General features: G+C 50.1%; 3 protein-coding genes across 3 annotated transcripts in view; 1 reads left to right on the forward strand and 2 right to left on the reverse strand.

The window, feature by feature from the left end:
• The first annotated feature begins 130 nt into the window (after nucleotides 1–130).
• On the forward strand, nucleotides 131–14,861 carry LOC131210096 (chromosome transmission fidelity protein 18 homolog). Its single transcript, XM_058203294.1, has 9 exons — nucleotides 131–774; nucleotides 843–1,011; nucleotides 1,081–1,871; nucleotides 1,937–2,156; nucleotides 5,180–5,551; nucleotides 8,374–8,549; nucleotides 8,619–9,027; nucleotides 14,479–14,539; nucleotides 14,738–14,861. The coding sequence occupies exons 1-9, from the start codon at nucleotides 131–133 to the stop codon at nucleotides 14,836–14,838; spliced, it is 2,943 nt and encodes a 980-aa protein (XP_058059277.1). The 3' UTR covers nucleotides 14,839–14,861.
• On the reverse strand, nucleotides 2,237–4,451 carry LOC131210097 (cilia- and flagella-associated protein 206). The gene is made up of 5 exons (XM_058203295.1): nucleotides 3,791–4,451; nucleotides 3,353–3,714; nucleotides 3,025–3,282; nucleotides 2,800–2,954; nucleotides 2,237–2,732 (listed from the first exon to the last, which is right to left on the reverse strand). The coding sequence occupies exons 1-5, from the start codon at nucleotides 4,449–4,451 to the stop codon at nucleotides 2,237–2,239; spliced, it is 1,932 nt and encodes a 643-aa protein (XP_058059278.1).
• Nucleotides 14,862–15,837: 976 nt separating the features above from the next.
• LOC131212095 (diencephalon/mesencephalon homeobox protein 1-like) overlaps nucleotides 15,838–19,340 on the reverse strand; it is a 36,887-nt gene continuing 33,384 nt past the window's right edge. Inside the window, exon 8 of the mRNA XM_058205831.1 lies at nucleotides 15,838–16,803. Within this exon, the coding sequence (XP_058061814.1) occupies nucleotides 16,169–16,803 (635 nt within the window). The 3' untranslated portion in view covers nucleotides 15,838–16,168. The remainder of the gene's footprint in view (nucleotides 16,804–19,340) is intronic.

A 19,340-nucleotide genomic window follows, 5' to 3' on the forward strand; every position in this document is an offset into this window, starting at 1 on the left:
TAATGGCGCCAGAATAAACGTCAACGCATTCGTTGAGCTGCTGCATTGTTTTGCGTTTCGTATTTTGCCATTTATGGCCGTGAATCGGAAGTTCTGCTAGTGTTGTTTGTTGTTTGAAGTTAAACTCAAAATGGACTTTTATCCCACCGAAGAGGAGGAGTTCGAGATGGCCTACGGTGATGATCTGGAGGCAATGGAAGAGGTGGATGAACCACAACCGGGCCCATCCTCGAAAGCGGTTCCTGGCACTCCATCGGGGACGGCACGTCCTGTGAGTGTGGCCACCGAACACGGCACGCCATCTCAGCTTGCAACGATTGCCGAAAGTCCCATTGCGGCAAGTCCGGCCCTTTCCGTTATTTCACACGGCACCACTCACAGGCGGCTTTTCGACACACCGGGGCCATCAACTTCTTCCCGGATGGCTTATGGTCGCGCCGCGTCGACCCCATTCCCCGGTGCATCGGCTGCCGCCGGCGGGGGCAACGATGCACTGCAAACGCTGCAACAAATGGATGCCAATCCAAGGAAGCGTCGGCTAGACGCCCTGTTCGGTGACATTCAGGATATCGAAGCGGAACCGTTCGAGTACGAGTATTGTTCGCAGAAAAAAACCAAGACGGAAGAGGAGCAGGACATGGAACTGATCGAGCGGATACTGGAGGCCCGCCGAAGGTTCCACTCCGTAGCTAACCCCGCCAAGCCGACGTTCCTTTCGCGGGCGGAAGAGCTACACCGGTTTAAGCAAAACAATCTTGCATACGAACCACCCAAGTAGGCTGTGGAATTTTTAGTAACGTTTACCTTTTTCTAACAAATGTTGTTTCTCGATTCATTCGCAGATGGCCATCGTTAACGTTGAAACGGAGTGATAAAACCTGCATCTACGTTCGGTTTCACTCGGAGGACTTTGAAAAACAGCAAATCGATGAGATTAATTGCGCCAAAGACGGCTACAACGGTCTACTGGGCGCGGAAAAGGAACGTATTTGGCGGGAAGCGAACGAAATCGTCAGTAAAAAATTTAGTTTTTGAAGATCTTAACGCTACCACTTAAATGGCTCCCATGTTTCCCTGCAGGTAGCAAAACGTCTCATTGAAACGCCACCGATTGATCTCTCCGAACCAGAGGAAAACGCATTTGAGATACCCAACGAAACGAACGTGCTCTGGGTGGAAAAGTACCGTCCACGACGGTACGTTGATCTGCTGTCCGATGAAACCACGAACCGTAGTCTACTGCAGTGGCTCAAGCTATGGGATAAAGTTGTCTTCAATCGAGAACCGAAAACGCGAAAGGACACTAAGCAGTTCAATAGCTTTAACAAGAAAATCGGTCGCTTCGAGTCCAACGGGGGCTGGATCAAGGGTCAACGGAAGACACGCTCAGCCATGAACACTGAGCTCGACGATCACGGGTGTCCAGTGCAGAAAGTGGCACTTCTTTGCGGGCCACCGGGCCTGGGAAAAACTACCCTTGCACATACGATCGCCCGTCACGCCGGATACGCCGTGCGTGAGGTGAACGCTTCGGATGACCGTAACCCGGAAGCGTTCCGCTTGGTGCTGGAAAACGGAACGCAGATGAAATCGGTGCTCAACGACGAAAAGCGTCCGAACTGTATCGTGCTGGACGAAATCGACGGAGCACCTCTGCCGGCGATAGAGTTTCTGCTTCGTTTTATTTCTGGCAACGTAACGCAAAAAGGAGCAGCGAAGAAGCCTGGGAAGGCCGGACGCGATAAGTTCATACTGAAACGACCGATAATCTGCATCTGCAACGATATGTACGCACCGGCATTGCGACAACTCCGTCAGGTGGCGTTTGTGGTTAACTTCCCACCCACGGGAAATGCGCGGCTCGCGGATCGGTAGCGTATTTCCCTGTACCGACTGTCGATTGTCTTTGGATTTTATTCCGCTTTTCATTTTCTAGATTGCTGGCGATCGCCAAACGAGAGAGCATAACGACCGATCTGTCGTCGATGCTGGCATTGGCCGAAAAGACGGGCAACGATGTGCGCGCCTGCCTTTCGATGTTGCAGTTCTATGCGTGCGCCAAGAAGCCGATCCGTCTGACCGATGTTCTAAAGTGCAGCGTGGGGCAAAAGGATCGCAAGAAGGGACTGTTTTCGATCTGGTCATCAATCTTTCAGGTACGCAACGCGATAACGTTCACTATCAGACTGACACTCTCTATTTCATGCCTATGGGTTTATTTTCACCGCTGTTCTAACTAACGTTCGCCGCTGCGTCCAAAAGCGGAACGACTTGTCTCGGCAAGCGTTAGTGCATATATTTTCAACGGTGACGGGGCTGACGGTGCTAGCATCTTCACGCCGGCAGTTGATCGCCGAGGCTCGGACGCATCGGTTCCACGGCTGGTGCGCGTCTGCGTGGACTGCGATTTTGCGGGATAGATTTGGGTCGATTTTGGCAGGGCACGGCACGATTCAAGTGTTTGCACCGAGCTCGTCTGTTTCGTGCGAAGATTGGCCAAACGAATGGCTTCTCGCCGATAGTCCCACACATTCCAACGATACTCGCGATCGATGCACGACGGAACCGGGTGCAAGTCCGTTTGTACCTCCTGCTCGCAGGTGGTCGTGATTTTCATTTGAAATCCCTCACTCCGTGGAGCATCGTACGCTGCCAGTACCTTGTCGTACAGGTTTAACAAAGAAATGAGATGGATTTTCTTGCGAACCGTTTCGACGATCTTGTAGAAGTATCTGTTGAAGCGAACGGAGAGAGACTCGGTATCGGTAAGAAACATCAGAATAAAGATCTTGCCCTTACTTGTTTGGATCCTCGTCGAAAAATACGAACGGTTCGGGAATGTTGAATAAAAAGTGCTCCTTGTGGACTCGGCAAACTCCCATCTCAATACTGCCCGGCATCAGCAATCCTTTTCCTTCGGCCAGGTGCCAGAGACAAAACTTGAGCAGCTCAATCTGACGATCGGAAATGATCGATAATTGACATTTTCCCGTCGTTTAGCTTCGAAGAAGTGGTGCCATTTACCTGCATACTTTCTTCGTACACCACAATTTCGCAATGGTTCGCTTCCACCAGCTCGAGCCGTTTATTCTTCACTTTGTTCAGTCGATCCACGTCGGTTTGTATCTGACATTCGCCCAACAGCCGGTAGGCGGCATCATCGAAACTAACGCAGCGCTCGGTCAGGTTCGTAAGCATATTGCTGATTTGGTTCATCTCCGACAGGAGGAAGATGAAATTTTGAAACTGGAGCCACACCCGCGTCAACTCTGAAAATTTTGGCTGCAAGGAGACGGTTGGCCAAAAGGATGCATTAGACTTTACCATCATTCACCATGGTTCAACTACTCACAAACACACGGTCGGTGGGAATGGCTGTCCGGAACTGAACGGCTTCGTGAATGCGCAGCAGTTTTGCTTCGTATTCTTGCTTACAGCTGTCGATGTTGACCTTGATGGATGCCAGCTCGTCGATCAGCTTCCGAGTGTACACCTCGTGCTGTCGGTACATGATCAGTAGATCCTTGATCGTTTCGAAGTCATCCGGTGTTATGTTTTCCGGCAGCAGCGTAATGATGGACCGATTGCGCAAATCATAAGCGATAGCGGCATTGAGGGCACTCGTGAGCAAGTTTACTTTGTCCATGATTTCGCATAACGTTATCTGGAGGATCGATTTCGTTGATTCGTGCGACTGATCGAGCACTTTCGGCACTGGAGTGAAATTTTTGGGGGGATTAGCATTTAACGAAACGCGAAGGAAAACCACTGCCAGGGTAGCGCTACTTACAATCAGCCATTCCGTTTGCCGTGTTGCCGGAATGTTTGTTGAAAATACGAATTCCCGCGACAATCTCTCTGATGTCCTTCAGTGCCATCAAACGGTCCTTCCGATCGAGCGTCACGAACTTGGCCTTGTCACTACGGGACATGACCGAGTTCAATGCTCGCATCGTTTCACTTATCACGTCCTTGCACTCCGGGTTCCCAAGACCCATGTTCATCACGATATCCAGGATGACCTTGTTGAACACGTCATCCTGTTCGTCCTTCGTAATCACATCGACATCAATGATTTCTTTCGTCAGTGCAAACGTTTTCGCCTGCAGGTTTCGCGCGTGCTTCTCAATGATTTCGTCTTTATCGAAAAAGTTGCCCAAGAAGTGGGCTTGCATTTTAAGCGTGATTAAACGAGGCGACCGGTCGTCGGCCAGCAGGTCACAGCAAGCTTCGACAAAGTCGTCGTGATTGCGGCGATCGGCACTAACCGTTTCCATGAACAGCTCAAACCGTGGGTCAAGGCTGAGCAGGTTCGTCACAAAATGAACCAACGGTCTGTCGTACCGGATGCTACGACGTTCGCAGTTACGGTAAATTTCCTGCAACAACGGCGACAAGGCTTCGTTGTGCTCGAGCAGTTGCACCTTGGGCGCGTTCACGTAGGCCGACATCTTCAGTTTGCGGGACCACTTTGCTGCTGCTGCTAGTTCAATGAATGCACAATCACTTCTGTTCGACTGTGGCCACCTGCAAACTTGCGACGATACTGAAGCAATGTTTTATCGGTAGCCAAGGTTAGGAGCTTTTGAATAATGTGGAGGCCTCGGCGTTGTGCATGGTTATGATATATGCGCGTTGCTACGACACTCTATGCCCCTTACGCTGGTTGCTATGGAATGTTGTTTGTATGGCTAGCGCCGCCGCCTGTCCATCGCAGAAAACAGCTGACAAGGCAATCGATGGAAACGAAACATTTGCCATAAGAGCGAGCGGGGTCCACCGCCAGTCGGTTACGTGATTGGAGTTCATTAACCGAACATTATTGACATAAAATTGAATGTCCTACTTCCGCCGACATAAACTTTAGCCACAACAGGTTTCAATCAAACCGACTATCAATGGTAGTACATTCAACATAGTTACGTTTTATTACCGTTCGTATCCTTCAAACAAAGTAGGGGATAAGTGATTAACTTCACGAACTGTTTCATGTTAAATCAATCAAAGTAAGCAACAGGAAATAGGAATGCGATACGTAACAGGTTCTTCGGAACGCTCACGAAAGCTGTAGGATCATTTGCTAATTTATTTCACCGTCAGAATAACTGCAAAATGATTTTGTGGGTAATTTAGCGTTTTTACTTTGTTTTAATAATGTTGTGTTTCGTGTTTCTTTAAGATTCAACGGCCGAAGAAGACGATCACCGAGGACCCAAACGCGACGCTGACCGAGCTCGTCACATTGACCGACATGTCCGCCACGACCCGGATGTCGAATGTGCTCGGAGTGGTTAGCATGGCCGGCGATTACGAGCGTCTGATGCAGGGAGTGTACGAAAACTATCTGCACCAGAAGATGCCCGATGCGGATATGTGCGGTGTGGCCGAAGCTACGGAATGGTTTTGTTTCAACGATCGTCTCCAGCGTACCGTTAACCAGCTGCAGAACTATTCAGTCTATCCGTACCTGGCGTACGCATTCGTCATGTGGCACTACCTGTTTGCCACCCTGTCCTGGCCGAAAATCAATTTTCCCAGCAAAGGATACGAGGTAAGAACGGCAAAGGGTGTCTCAGTTCCACCTGCAATGCACTTCCTTTTAACCGCCCCATGCTACTAGCAACGCGGCTTTTTAATGGAGTATCGTGTAAGATAAAATTATGCTTTCCATTACGCTATTTGACGCGATGGCGGCTCTGTGGTGCGCAAATGAACCTTGAGATGCTTGGAATTTCAAATGGTTATTATAAATCCCCGTCCCAATGCACATGTTTTACAAAATGTCCCATCATCTTCCATCAATCCGATCTTTCGGTCGTGCACGCTGCCACTGTTGAATGGCCCTTGTGCGGTGTGTTGATAATCGTTTTGTCGTTAGTGTTTTATTAATTACTTCCGTCCGACGGTGCACTAGATTGGCCATGGGTGGTTTCGCGGCGTCTGGAGTGTTGGCGTGGCTACGGGATGCAATCTAAATAGGAATCTCTAATTTCCTGCGGTGACCTCTGACGAGGCCTTGGCGCTACCATAGCGATCACTATGGGCAATGTGAACGACCATGGGTTTTTGGTAAGAAAAGATAATTAATTTCCAACAAATTAATCTGTGTGTTTACCATATATTGAGTTTTATTACTTCACTTAAAAAAATCGGGATCGTTTTCAATTTTTATGCCAAAAATAGACACGAAAGCTTGTACTAAACTATCCACATGGTCACAAATTTTGCCACGGCGAAGTGATAATGCGCCCCTTATTCGAACCCCTCTTCCGGTCAAACCCTAACGAGCAAGCCTCGTCAAGTGTTAGAGGGCACTTTACGTCTTTCACGCCCACCTCGTCGGCGGGTGTCAATTGCAGCAGCTTCGTGCGGTGTGCCCCGTATAGGACGAACCCAGCACGAACTTCAACCTCGCCCCGAGGCAACTGCGCCACGGCCACGGTTCCCGGAGCCTTCTGATTGAGCTTTTCATTTTGAGAGGACACACCGTCGTCACGTTTACTGAAAATAACCGCGACCACAACAAGCCACCGGCACCGCTAGACCCGAGGTATCGCGTCTCGCACAGCCAGCGTATGTGTGCTGTTGAGCCCTGGCGTCCTGGGTTGCCTCTGCAACCGGCACCCGGTTAATAGAATACACACAGTTTAAACATAATTTACACCATTTTAAATAATTCTTTTTGTACTTTCGCCCTCTTGAAGCCGAGCTCCGCGGAGGCGGCCGTCGGGAGGGGGCAGGCGCTCTTTAGACCCCACCTTGGTGTGCGATACAAGCACCGTTGTTGACACGGGAAATAGCATCTTGAAGCCCGGAGGAGCGCCGGATGGTGCAATGAGATTCTTTTGCCCGTGTGCCATTCGCTTTTGTGTCGCTTGCTCCAGGTTGTGTTCCTGGTTTTCCGGTGAAGAGATAATTAGAAAGCCAGGTTCCGAAGTCTTCGTACGTGTATAAGTAAATAACGGTTATAATGCGGTTTTTTCCACAGGGCTCCACCCGGTTCCTTTCCCGGCCGGGCACGACGGTGTCCAGCAAATGTCGGGCGCTGGCTGGTGCTATATGCCGCCTGCGCTAATTGAGCTCATAATCGGGTCGTGCATGTAGCTGTGGCAACAAGAGGTAGCAACAATTTTGAAGCACGAGAACCTCCGGGGAAGGACATTTTCTTCGAAACACTCATCAAACGCCTTTTAGTAGCATTATTGTCGATGTGTATTTTTTCCCCATCTTTTGTTCAGTGTTTCTCACTTCTTCCTCTTTTTGGAGAAGCTCTTAGTCTAATGAGGTTCCGGCCGAGAACGAAAGCCAGGTGAGCGCAACGGGTTCTTGGGCGCGAACCCGCGAGATGGTGTCGGTAAGACAAGCTTGACGGAAGACGGTATTGGAAAGCGGTGTGTTTGCGTCACGTGCACTTCATCACGGTCGGATTTTCTCGGTCCGGTTTTACGGCGCACGAAAGGAACATGGTATGACAAAAAATAAATTAGGACAAAACCACCACCCCCGGCCATTCACCGTGGGCGCATCTCCGTCACACGATCGCTGTGGAAGATTGGAGTTTTTCTTGCTCTTAGAATGTTTGCATTTTTCGGGCGTGAAGCTGATTTTAATTTAGCCCATTTTTTCCGCGAAAGGAAAAGCAAGAATATTAATCCTTCCCGCTTTTCGAATCTCGGTCCTACCGCATATTTTTTTCCTCCCGGTGCCCCGTATCGGTGTGTTTGTGAGGCTTTTTGGCATTTGGCAGTGTGAGGGAGAGAAAAAATTGAGCCCCAGCCGGCGGAACCTTGGCACGAGGCAACCGAAAAGAAAATCCACTCCGACCGTGACCGAACCGTGGAGGGCAACGGAACAGGCTACCAGTGGCACACGACGGACCCTTTCGCGGATGAAGTTTGGCGAGTGTTTTCATGAAATGATTCTATTAATTATTCAATATTCATTTAGCCCCTCACGGCGAGCGATTGGTGTGTGCGTGCAACAGGATCGGCAGAACAAAAACAAGAAACGAACGAAGGCAAACCCCGAAAAGGGGCCGACCGAACCGTCGAAATGAAGTTTTTCTCACAGATTTTCACTTTTCATTTCTTTTGCTGTTCCGCCGTGTCCCGTTAATGCAATCCCGGCGTTACACGCTGCCGGGCGCTGGCGGGCCCCATCAGGGATCAGAGGCTTAAGCGAAATTGCGTTGGATAATTTATATAATTTCCTTCGTTTGTTTTTGGCCTTCGCCTTCCCTCGGTGGGCCTTTGCCTGCGTTCGGTGGGAAAGTTTTATTGTTTCTGATGGTCCTTGGGCCGATAAGGTTGTGCGCGTTTTGCTCCAGATTTTGATATCGATACCAATTTGATTGCAATTTAATATCACTCGCAGCACTCGCAAAAGCTGCTCGGCACGAAACTCGTACTGACCGGGCTGCGGAGAGGTTTATCGGCCCATCTGAAGGGTATCGGCGATGGGGCCACGGTCCTGCTCGACACGGTACCGATGCTGAAGCGCGTCATCAACCCCACGTTACGATCGGTCTCGCTGCAGCTGCTCACCGCAAAGTAAGTAGCGTGCAGAGGAAGAAGCTTTGTGTATCGATGCATTTGCTGGTCTGTTTGCTATTTTTGCAGAGAAAAATCCGACCTCAAGCACACGGTCGAGGTGATGGCCGATTTTGGGCTCAACTACATCCAACTCAAGACCCCGGAGGGTACCTACCAGTATCAGTTGAACCCGGATCTCGAGCAACTGTGTCAGTTTAGCGGAACGACGGGTCTGGGCTCGAACTACTTTGGCAAGCAGATTGTGGCGCGAGAGGTTGAGCTGGAGCAAATGCGACGGGCACAGCCGAAAATAACGGGTACATCCGCTGCACCAGCTACCAAGACGAGCGCGAATCGGTCCAATTGTACGAAGGAGAACGCCAACCCCGCTGGTGGCGGTGCTGACGCTGCCGGTAAGCGTAAGGAAGGTGCCGATCTACCGAACCATCTGCGGACACTGAAACCGAAGCAAATTCTGCAGAAAACGGTGCAAGTGGTAAGTACCTTATTTCGTAACCGGGCCTGTACCGGGCTCGGGAAAAAGAATCATGCAGTCTATTACCTGTTTCCAATTTATATGGAAACGATGATTGAAAATTGAGCACAATCAATCGACAACCGATGGCCGATGCTGATGGCGCACTGGAGGGCACCCTCTTCAGGTCGGTTCTCCGGATTCAATGAAATTTGGAATCATCGAAAGTACACACAATCCGCGTCGTACAATTGTCGTCTGAAGGGAGGATCGCGGATGCTTCCTCTTTCGGTTCTGTTCTGTTCTGTTTATGGTCAAAACAGTGAGCCCGAAAAGATGTGCGAAAGTGCTTTCTTGTTGAACTATGTACGTACGCCCGTGTACATAGCGCAAAAGGGGCTACACCTAGAACGTGCCACCGACCGCCGGAGGCAGCCATCTTCAAAACACTGCACTCAATCACGTTTGTTTGCTGCCCGCCTGGCTGCGTCGGCTCCACGGAGGTTCGGCTCTATTGCCATTAGCTTTCGTTGATTGATTATTCTATCACAATTTTCCGTCCGCGATCCGGTGTCGTCCGCCACATGAACGGGCGCCACCGTCCGTACGAGCGGTACTTGCCAAATGTTCATGCTTGCGAAGGGGTTCCTATTGTTGTGTTGCGGGGACCCGTGAACCCCCTAGAGAGCGTTCGATTATTATGTTTATGAGCATGAATTGCATAACATCTCGCAACGTCTTACGGAATTTGAATAGATTTATGAAAGCACCGTCCACTCTTCCGATGGCAGGATCACCGATCTTCATGGGCGGTTATTACACACAATTGGTGCCAATTCTTAGAAACCATTTTTGTTGTTACCTATAAGGTAATGACAATCGGACACCATTTTTTGCAGGCTGCAGGCCTGCTAAAATAACGAATCACTCGCAGGAGCGTCACCGGAGGAGATCATCTTCGTTCCCGTGGCTCCGGTCCTCACCGGTATTCAAATAGTATTTTCAATTTTCATACAATTTCGCGCTCAATATTGATTCCAATTTACTTTCGCCAAACGAGCGCGGCCAAGCGAGATTCGGGAACCAGGTGCAATCCGTACCGTGATGCCGTGGAGTCCTTTTTTGTACTCAACTTCACAACTTGGGCGACGAATGTTGCCGATATCGATTTACGCGGTAGAGCGTTATTTTGGCCGGGTGGTCTGTGAAGCAAACACCGGCGACACAGGACACCGAAACTGGTGGGGCCGGATCTTATGGATTTATTCATTTCTTTTTAAACCAACTTCCCCCGCCCGTATAACCCGTTGGGTGTCGTTCCGGTCCTGGGCGGTTCCGGCAAGAACGACCGCCGCTGGCTTCGGTGGACAACTTTCTTCCTCGTTCGGTGGCGTCGAGTTAGGTCGGGCAATATAAGTTAGGCCGCCGGGGAATGCGCATGTGGGGCGGAATGATTTTTCACCCGTCCGATGATCCGATAGTGTGGCACAGCACTGCACCCCACACCCTGCCATGGGTGCTTTCATCTTATTCTTGGCCCCGGCGAAGAGGACGAAGCACTCGCCCGTGTGCGCGCGCGGCAAGGATAAATAAAATAAAGCGAATAAATATACAATCGAGCGAAAGTGTGACTCGCCGTGCGCGGAGAACGGAAGAACTGTGGAAAAAGTGGGAGTGTGTATTGGCGCGAGATCTCCGGTGGAACGTGGCATGAAAAATTGTAGACAATTTTCGATACATCTGCCACCCCTTTTTTCTTCCGTGGGCTTCCCTCTCTTTGGCTCTCTCGGTCGGTGTCGTTTCGCAAGCAACCTTCCGTCACTGGCCAGAACTTCTTCGTCCTTGGTAGTAGTTGGTAGGTTTTTATTTATGTTTTGGCCCGCTCACCCAAAGCCCGCACAAAGAAATCTTTCAAGTTCTTCGTCGTCTTCGGGGATCGATCCGGAAACAGGGAATGCGAAGGACGCTCGCTCGGGGCCCAACAGAGGGTAATTTAGAGATGTGCCATCAAGGATCAATTTGAGATGTGTGTGAGCGTGTATGTGTTTTTTATTATTCAGATTGATTGCACACATCCCACACGCTCTCGGTGCTACCCCTTTCTTTCGCCGGGAGCCCAAGGGCTTTTGGGAGCGAATGACTGTTCCGAAAATAAGACGAATGTTTCTACTTACCACCACCATCCCGAGTGTTTGGCTCAAGTGAGTCAACATTCGGGGGGCGGTGGTGGGCCGAGTGTGTATTCTGTTTTTATTAGCTTCATCTACTTACTGGAAGATGGCCGCCGGTTACAAGCAGCGTCAAGTGATTGCGCTCTTCTGTTTGGCTATCTAGGCCTAGATGAGTCGCTCTATTCGTTTACTAAAATAACCGTAAAAAGTACTCCAAACAGAGTTATGTTGCAAAAATGGACAAGGAAATGACTCACGGAAAGCAAATGGCCTGTTTAGCCGTTTAAAATAAACCAAAGTTTTCCGATTAAGATCTTTGCTCAAAATCTCTTTTTCTTTTACTTTTTGGACAAAGCGTAACGAAGCAGTTCGAATGGTGACCAAACCAGGACTAACGGCTTGGAAGGATCTACTGTAGGTATTTGGTGGGACTTGAAAGGAATAATTTATTTTGAGTTGCTTACGTATGGTCAGATCGTTATTGTCAATCACTGAACCGTTTGAAGCAAGCGATTGACCAGAAACGGGCAGAACAGACCAAGACTTTTATGAGAGAGCCATTATCAAGTTGCTTTAAAATGGCCACAAATTATACAGCCAAATGGCAAATGCATATTGCACGCCCAACTTGGACATGTCAGTGATCAAAGTGCGCAAAATAAGAAAAATTCTCGCATTTCCAAAATGTTTACTACAATGTAAAGGCCAGAACTAGTTTGGTCTAATCATTTCAACTCGTTCTAGCTCGTTTGCTGTTGTTCCATTATTCGTTATGCTGGTTTACGAAAGTTCTTTTCGTCTCGGATCGCCCCCCGCGAGGAATGCATAAATATTCAATTGGCCACTTACGATAGTTTCGGTCACCATTAGCATACAACAATTCACTCAAAGCGTAATTGTGCAACTTTATTGTGGTGGCGCGAGCACGTTTGCGGCAACCTCTAATGATGGGATTCGGCCAGCCAAGCAGAAGATGGTGGTTGATAATGCACAAAATCGTTTTCGCCATCGTGGCCACCCCACCCTGGAGACCCCATTTGCCCCACGAACTCTAATGGGGGAACCTCAAGGGTGAGAAGGGAACCCTCAATTCACCAACCACCCAGCTAACGGCTAGCTAGCGGGAACCGGATACCATTAGAGGATTTATTATTTGCCATCGACCGACACGGACCGGGCCAAGAAGGGCCAAAGGTCGAAGAGGTGCCGGGCGGATCGGGACTTCGGCACAGGATACATTTGCGTTTGCTGAATGCTTAATAAAAATAAGATCATTTAGTAACCCGACGGCCAGCGAGTGGCCACTGGCACGCCGACCGGAGGAACGAACGGGCGACGTGGAACGCATAGCTTAGCATAACGAAGCGACCGGGTTTGCCCTACGCCACGCCCTGTGTGAGAATGTGTGAGCGAAGGGCTATCATATTATTCCTCAACACCATTACGATGGACTCCTGGACTCAGCGGTGGCCGCTCACGTTCTCGTCGCTTCCCGGCGACTCTGCGGGAAGAGATCGGCGCACATCCGGTCGGTCCAGCGTGCGCTGGAACCCGTGGAGCCCGCAGAATTGCAGAGCTCGCCGGAAACGTAAATCTTTCACTGTCCACGTCCGTTTTTCGGTCGTGTTCCGGAAGTTGCTGGCGTTGGCCGGTGGTCCCGCTTGGTTGGTGGTCCTCTGCTTCCGCTCTCACTCGTACCGTGACACCGTGGACCCTCGTGAGTTGGAAACAATTTTCTTCAATAATACGAAAACCCATTTAGGCAATAAAATAATGAAGATTATCAAATGCGCTGCCAAACACAGAGCGTGCTCATGTTCGATGTCAGGTTAGCTCGTGTCCAATCAGGCTTTCGTTTACGGGCGATAATTGCCGGCCCTCCCGAAACGATCAAGACGAAATCTTCCGGCCACCCCCCCCCGGCTGGTGGTGGAATCAACAAAATAAAACCATCCCGCTTCCCGGGACGACTACGCTCGAAAAGATGGAAGCATCGGGGCCGCACCGGGGATGGGATGGCAATTTTTCTTCGCCAAACTCCGGCCCGGCCACGTCTTCTGGTGCTATCGTCGATTAGGTGCTTCCTCAAAGGAAACCACATTCCTCTTCGGTGACCCCGGGGGTCGTGCAGGCAGGCGGACAGGCCGGAGGACCATAAAGAGGCAATAAAAGTAATCATCCTTTTCTTGCTATGGACTTCCGGTTATTTTGGGAGTATTTTTTGTCGGTTGTTGTTGTTGGACCGCTGGGCTGGCTCTTCTGGTGCGCTAGTTGGGGCCGCGTTAGGTTCCTGTCCAAGATAGAGTTGAAGATGTGCTCCGCGCCGGTCATCGCCGCTTCATCGCCGACCGGAAGTCGTTGCGAAGGAAGAGGGCGAATCCGGACGATCCAAGCGGAATCGAGACGCTGATCCCCAGCCAGCAGGAATTTTGGGAAATACTTTGCTTTCTTGGGGAGGGGGGGCACGGACACGCAGGCGACCCTTAAATGTGTTCGGGGTCCGAGCGTGTTCGAAGCGTAATTCAGTGTGTTAAACAATTTTCCGAGTAACGGAAACCCAAACGAAGGGAAATTCGGTTGATTTATTTTTATTGCATCTTAACGATGTAGAGAAGCGACGCGAAACGTGGCCTCCGGGAGAGAGAAAAACCGCCCCGAAAGCGAAACAGTTTCCTCACAATGAACCGCCGGCCCTTGTAAGTGGGGAATTGATTACCGCTTTCGGTGAGTGTTTCGGCGATCGTTCCGATAATGGACATTGAACCCCACTTTTGGGCCGGAAACAACAGGTTAACCTGCACCACCGGCTTTTGATTTTATTTATAGCAAATGTGACATTTAAACTTTCCATAGCGTTAGGTTTGTGTGTTTGTATCGAATTCCCCCCCTCCGGGACCGGTGCGTTCAGGAGTTCAATTGAAAATAGAGTTCTCTTGGTGCCAACTTTTGTCGGACAACTTTTCTCGGATCTCCCTGGCGACCGGGAACCCGGCACCAGTGGATCCTTCGACCGACGGGCGACCGACCATTTATATTGTTTAAGTTCAAATTAGATGTCAATTTGCGCGAGCTTACGGTAAAAACCTTGCCCGAAGAAAAATGGTTACCAAGGGCGCTGTGCCGAACGAAAAAAGTGTCGGCCGGACCTTTGTCAGCCCTTTGTTGGCAGGAAGGAATCGGTAACGGAGAGGGTGTCTTCGTTGACCCGTCCGATAATCCTTTCAATTTTTCCTCCCTTTTCTTCCTTTACTTTTCTGATTCGACTTTTTTTCGACTCTTTTTCCATTTTCACTGGCCGCAGGTTTCGAAGGACTTTTTCGGGCGTATCTCGACGAAGGAAACGGCACTGTCGGTCAAGGAGGGTAAGTGTGTTTGTGACAAATCAAATTGTTTATGTGTCTGGAGATCGGAATCCGCACTCAAGGGCTGATAGAGGGCAGTTCGCTCTTAGTTCGCAAAGAAAACACAACGTCAGCCGTCTCGAAGCTGTGTGCGACGATAATCCGATGAGGTGAAGAAACTCGAGTGGTTTAAAACAAACACATCGTTCGCTTTTCCAGGTGGAACCGACGCCATCGTCAAAAGCCCCATCTGGTACCGGTACAAGGAGGGTTTCAACAATGCCGTGCGGAAGGACGTTACTCTGAAGGACTTAATGTGAACGTAGTGAGAAATAAATGAAAGTCGGGTTAAGTAACTGAGTTACAATAAACAAGAAATGGGTGGCGATCAAGATCAAAAGTTCTTTGGTGGCCACCACCATCGTTGTAATAGCGACATCATGTCAATAATTCAATATTACTGTCTGTAAATAAATAAGTTTGCTGAAATGTGGAATCTACTCGGTCTTGATTCATTTTCAATTCGAAATACAATTGAACGAAATATGCATCGGTTAGGTTCCCAAAAACTTTTCTTTCGTGCGATGAATGGGCGAAGTAAGGCTTTGGTTCTGTGATATTAGTTTAAAATTCGCTCCATGCTGAGCCAAACAAGAATTATTGTTTCTCAAACGAAGAACGCTTAAGGAGCTTCAAACAGGAACAACGACGACCATTTTCGACAGTTCGTATCGGATGGAAAGAACAACTGTTGGCGTTTAGTTTTGCATATGTTCCGTTTTATTGTGTTACTTTATTGTTAATGAACTAGAACTGACCGGCTGACTGTTAGTGCAAACTCGCCAACCCTCGGGGCCACGGGGGCTGCGTGCTGTGCTTCGCTCGTATTTAACGAGCCCATGTGTGGCGTCTACTGAATTACATGCAAAGTGCGTTAAACTCTCCGGGTTTCGTCTCAATTCTGCACTCTTTAGCCGGTGCCGCTCCGGAGAAAATTACTTTTAGAATACTTTTCGCCACACTCTTCATTAACGTTCGCAGATTTGCGTTGTTTGTTTTCTCCGGTTCGGACACGCATGTCTGGAAATCGCACTTCCAAAATCTTATGTCTACCATTATTTGCGGCCTCGCGGAAGTGGAAACAGACCTACGGGGAAGCTTACGAACTGTGTTGTTATATTGTTGATTGATCGGAATCGTGAGACGATACGGAATAACGTGAACGGAACCGCGTGCCGAAGGCGTGCCTCAGAACTGCGCTGCTTTACCTTATTCGTACGTTTATTGCTAGAGAATACTGTGTGTCGGGCGCGCTATGTACAAATACCTTTTTGCATATCTTTTTCCATTAACTACAATCCGTACAAAATTATAACCTCGATAACCATGAAATAAATGATAACACGAGTTTATTGTTTCTTAGTGTAGCAATCGGCCTCAAGCAACCGAAAGAATAAATAATCGTTTTGCGTGGCCCGGTGGCCGAAAAGGATGATCACGCCTGTTTATTCTAAACTCTACACCCCAGACTTCGTCTTCATTGCGATTTCTATTTTACTTCCCGTAGAACACTAAACATGGAATGGCCGCTAAAACACCTTCGGAACGTACAACGGTTTTTGCACCGAATTTAGTTCAAATAGAGAGGCATTACTCGTTCGAGTCCGATTTCTCATGTCCACCGGAGGCGGTGTGCGTGCGGGGTGAGCGGGGCACATCGGTGGCCAGCATCGAGCCGGCCGAGGGGCTGTGGTTCGCCGGGTTTGTGCTGCTCGTGCCGCTGGTGTTGTTGTTCGCAGCGGCGGTGCTATTGTTGTTGTTGTGATGATGCTGATGGAGGCTCGCCAAATGGCCGCTCAGATGGTGGGCACCGGCCGCCAGATGGTGATGGTGGTGGTGGTGCATCGACAGATCGCTGATAAAGTCCGACGGCTTCCGGCCACTGCTGAGGGCCGAATGGAGCGACAGCGGTGGCAAGTGGAACCCGGGAAAGGCCAGTCCGGCAGCGGCTGCCGCCTGCAGGGAGTGCAGCAGGGCGGCCGAGTGTTCCTGGGCTTTGCGGCGCAGCTCGGCGACCGATGAAGACCGCGGATCCGGCAGCCCGGAGCCAGCGCCCGCCACGGAACTGGTGATGGCCGACAGGGCCGATCCGGCCGTCGAGTGGTGGTGGGCCGATGACGGCGAGTGTGAGGCGGTCGAAGAGGTGCACGTTGGTGAGACGGACGACGCACCGGAGGTGGCCGGTGCTTTAGCCGGACAGCACGAGCAGAGCCCGGGAAAGGCCGCTGTTGGGGCGATAGAATGTGAAAGAAGTGTTACTTTTTCCGAGAAAATACTGTTCAATTATTTAAGGTACACTATGAGTAGCCATAAATTCCATAAAAGTCGACCGGTGTTTGCACTCGACAAAAATCGATCCTCGGCCTCGAGGGCCGGTACCGGTTATCGTTTAATCCGCTTAATTTTCTGTAACTCAATTTGCCTAAACAATCGCCCTCCGGACAATCGCTCCGGCTGGCTGGTTGGCTGGTTGGCTCATCTCATTAAACTTTAATCCAGAGTTGCGATTACGGTGTCCAGCACAGCGGCAAAAAACGTGGCGTTTTTGTGCCGCTTTTGGCCACCGAAAGAAGCGTCGGGCACCAGGCGTCTCCATTGGCGCCTCACCGTCGGGGCTGCGTGGCGTCTCCATCGGGTCTCCATTCGCTGTGCGGGATTGGAATTCTTCGGAGCCGTCTGTGGCCTGGACGTAAAAATTGGGTGAAAATAAAGCCAACAAAGCCAAAGCCAACACCACTTTTCCTGTGTCGCCGCGCTCCACGGCGTCGCCGCGTGAATGTAATTTTTACCTTCCCGCGCGTTGCGGTTGCGGTAATTTGGAAAAGTTTTGGCCCATAAAAGCCGTCCCGGGGCGGAGCGGATGTAATGAAATTTAAATTTATTTTTACGGGTGTCTTAACTTGATATTGCTGTCGGTAAACGAATTAAAAGGCGATTCGACGCCCGCTCCCCCCTCGGGGGCAGGCGGATGTGTGGGCCCGTGGCCCCAGTTCCGGTGTGCCATGAGGTGGAAAAGTGCCCTACCGTAAAGGACGTAAACCGGTGGCGGGAACGGCATCGGCTTTGTTCCCGCAACTTGGCTCGGCTTTTGGGAGCAGTTGCTTGGCCTACTACGAGTTGCTGCTGATGGGGTAACTAGAAGCTAACCGACCGAACCCGACCATCATCATCATCGTCATCTTCATCGTAGTAGCTCCATTCGACAAAGTCATAATGGAAGTAAATCTTTCATGAAGCAATCATGAAGCAAGCCTTGAACGGTGCCGGCAACCATCAGACCAGGGCAGAGAGTGTATCGGCGATCCGATTTACGGCACCGTTTTACGGTGTGATTACTTTCAATCAACGGCCGTGCTGGGAGTTTCTGCTTTAAAAAAGTATTAAGCTTTTCAGTGCCGGGGGTTGCTTATATTATTAGACATGGAACTTTTTATATTTTATTTTCGATCTCGCCGTTAAAAGTAATTTTCATGAAAGTGTTAGATTGTTGATACTGCTGTGCTGTGTTTGACATTGATCGATCGGTCGATCGATCGTGCTGCCAATCGAATTGCGGCGAGCAGGACCCAAGCAGGACCAATCTCTTATACCGCTTATACCAGCAGCAAGCAGCACTCCCATTCCAATCAACCGAACGTAGGAGCGCCACTTCGCCCTACCGACTCCTGACTAATACGGGTATCGCGAGCATAAATCTTTTCCCGCGCGCTCGCGAAACCGAATTACATTTTAATGCACGGGAAAATTGCTTTACACAACTCCCGACCGAGGCGAGCGTCGTGCCGTCGTGGCGTTCAGTGGATGCCACTTCCGATGAAGTGGTTCCAGCTGGTGGGGGCACACCCACTGATCTCTCCGAAGCTGTGTACCAGCAACCGACCCGAATATGATACGGACGATAAAGAAAACCCACAAGACACGCTGGGTGCGGATCGTGTATGAATAATTCAGCCCCGACTCGAAACTAACCCCTTGAGCCCGGCAAGGAAACTATCGCGTGTGTCTTGCGTCCGCCGGATGATGCACTTCAATCATCCCGCCGGTTTGGCCGGGCCACCACGGGGGAGAAAACTAATCTTCTTATGCTTATGAGTCCCTCTAGTGCTACACATTGCGCCCCCCCCCCCCGAAAAGCGAGGCGCACCGTTTTCGGTGAACCGTGGGGTGTCTAGCGCGTGAGCCTTTGAACTCGCCGGTCGCTCCTTGCCGGTGCGCGTTGAGCTGCAAACGCAAAATGGTTGTCATTTTGTGGCCTCATCTTCCTGCCGCCGGTCCCGGCCCTGGCCACGAAAAAGCTCCCGACGAAGCACCGTCACCACCGCGTGTACCGCAGGTGCAGCTGATTGCCTTCGCTTTTCGTTTATTAAATTTTCCGAGTCGGGCCCGTGGCCCATCCGTCGGGCGATTTACAAACTGTGCGTGGGCCCGGCCTTTGGCCACCACCATCATGCCGTTAGAGTGTAATTTGATGCTGTTTAAATTATCAATATTGGCGCGCCGTGAATAATTAATTAGCATCACTTTCGACCGGCGCTACGGTGGCGGGCCACGCGGTCCCAGCCCGTCGCTGGCGTTGCTGGTTGGAACTGGCGTCTTTTGACGAATGTTTCAGTGAGTTTAAGGAATAAACTGACGATTAAATGAGTATTAAATTTGTTTTTAAAAAGAGCATTGAAAATGGTTCAATGTCCTTGAATTTTCAATGTAAAACGTCGAAAATCGAAACACGCCTAAAAGTATGCAATAGGAATTGGTCCTTCAC

Source organism: Anopheles bellator, chromosome 2 (genome assembly GCF_943735745.2).
Source record: "Anopheles bellator chromosome 2, idAnoBellAS_SP24_06.2, whole genome shotgun sequence".
Taxonomy (NCBI): Eukaryota; Metazoa; Arthropoda; class Insecta; order Diptera; family Culicidae; genus Anopheles; species Anopheles bellator.

Bases quoted from the DNA above. Each gene is read 5' to 3' on its own strand.
- LOC131210096 (XM_058203294.1), top strand. From the start codon at position 131: ATGGACTTTTATCCCACCGAAGAGGAGGAGTTCGAGATGGCCTACGGT. The intron at 775-842 runs GTAGGCTGTGGA...ATTCATTCGCAG, and splicing joins CTTGCATACGAACCACCCAA to ATGGCCATCGTTAACGTTGA. The intron at 8,550-8,618 runs GTAAGTAGCGTG...CTATTTTTGCAG, and splicing joins CTGCAGCTGCTCACCGCAAA to AGAAAAATCCGACCTCAAGC.
- LOC131210097 (XM_058203295.1), bottom strand. From the start codon at position 4,451: ATGTCGGCCTACGTGAACGCGCCCAAGGTGCAACTGCTCGAGCACAAC. The intron at 3,283-3,352 runs GTGAGTAGTTGA...GTCTCCTTGCAG, and splicing joins TTCCCACCGACCGTGTGTTT to CCAAAATTTTCAGAGTTGAC. The intron at 2,733-2,799 runs GTAAGGGCAAGA...TCGCTTCAACAG, and splicing joins TTCGACGAGGATCCAAACAA to ATACTTCTACAAGATCGTCG.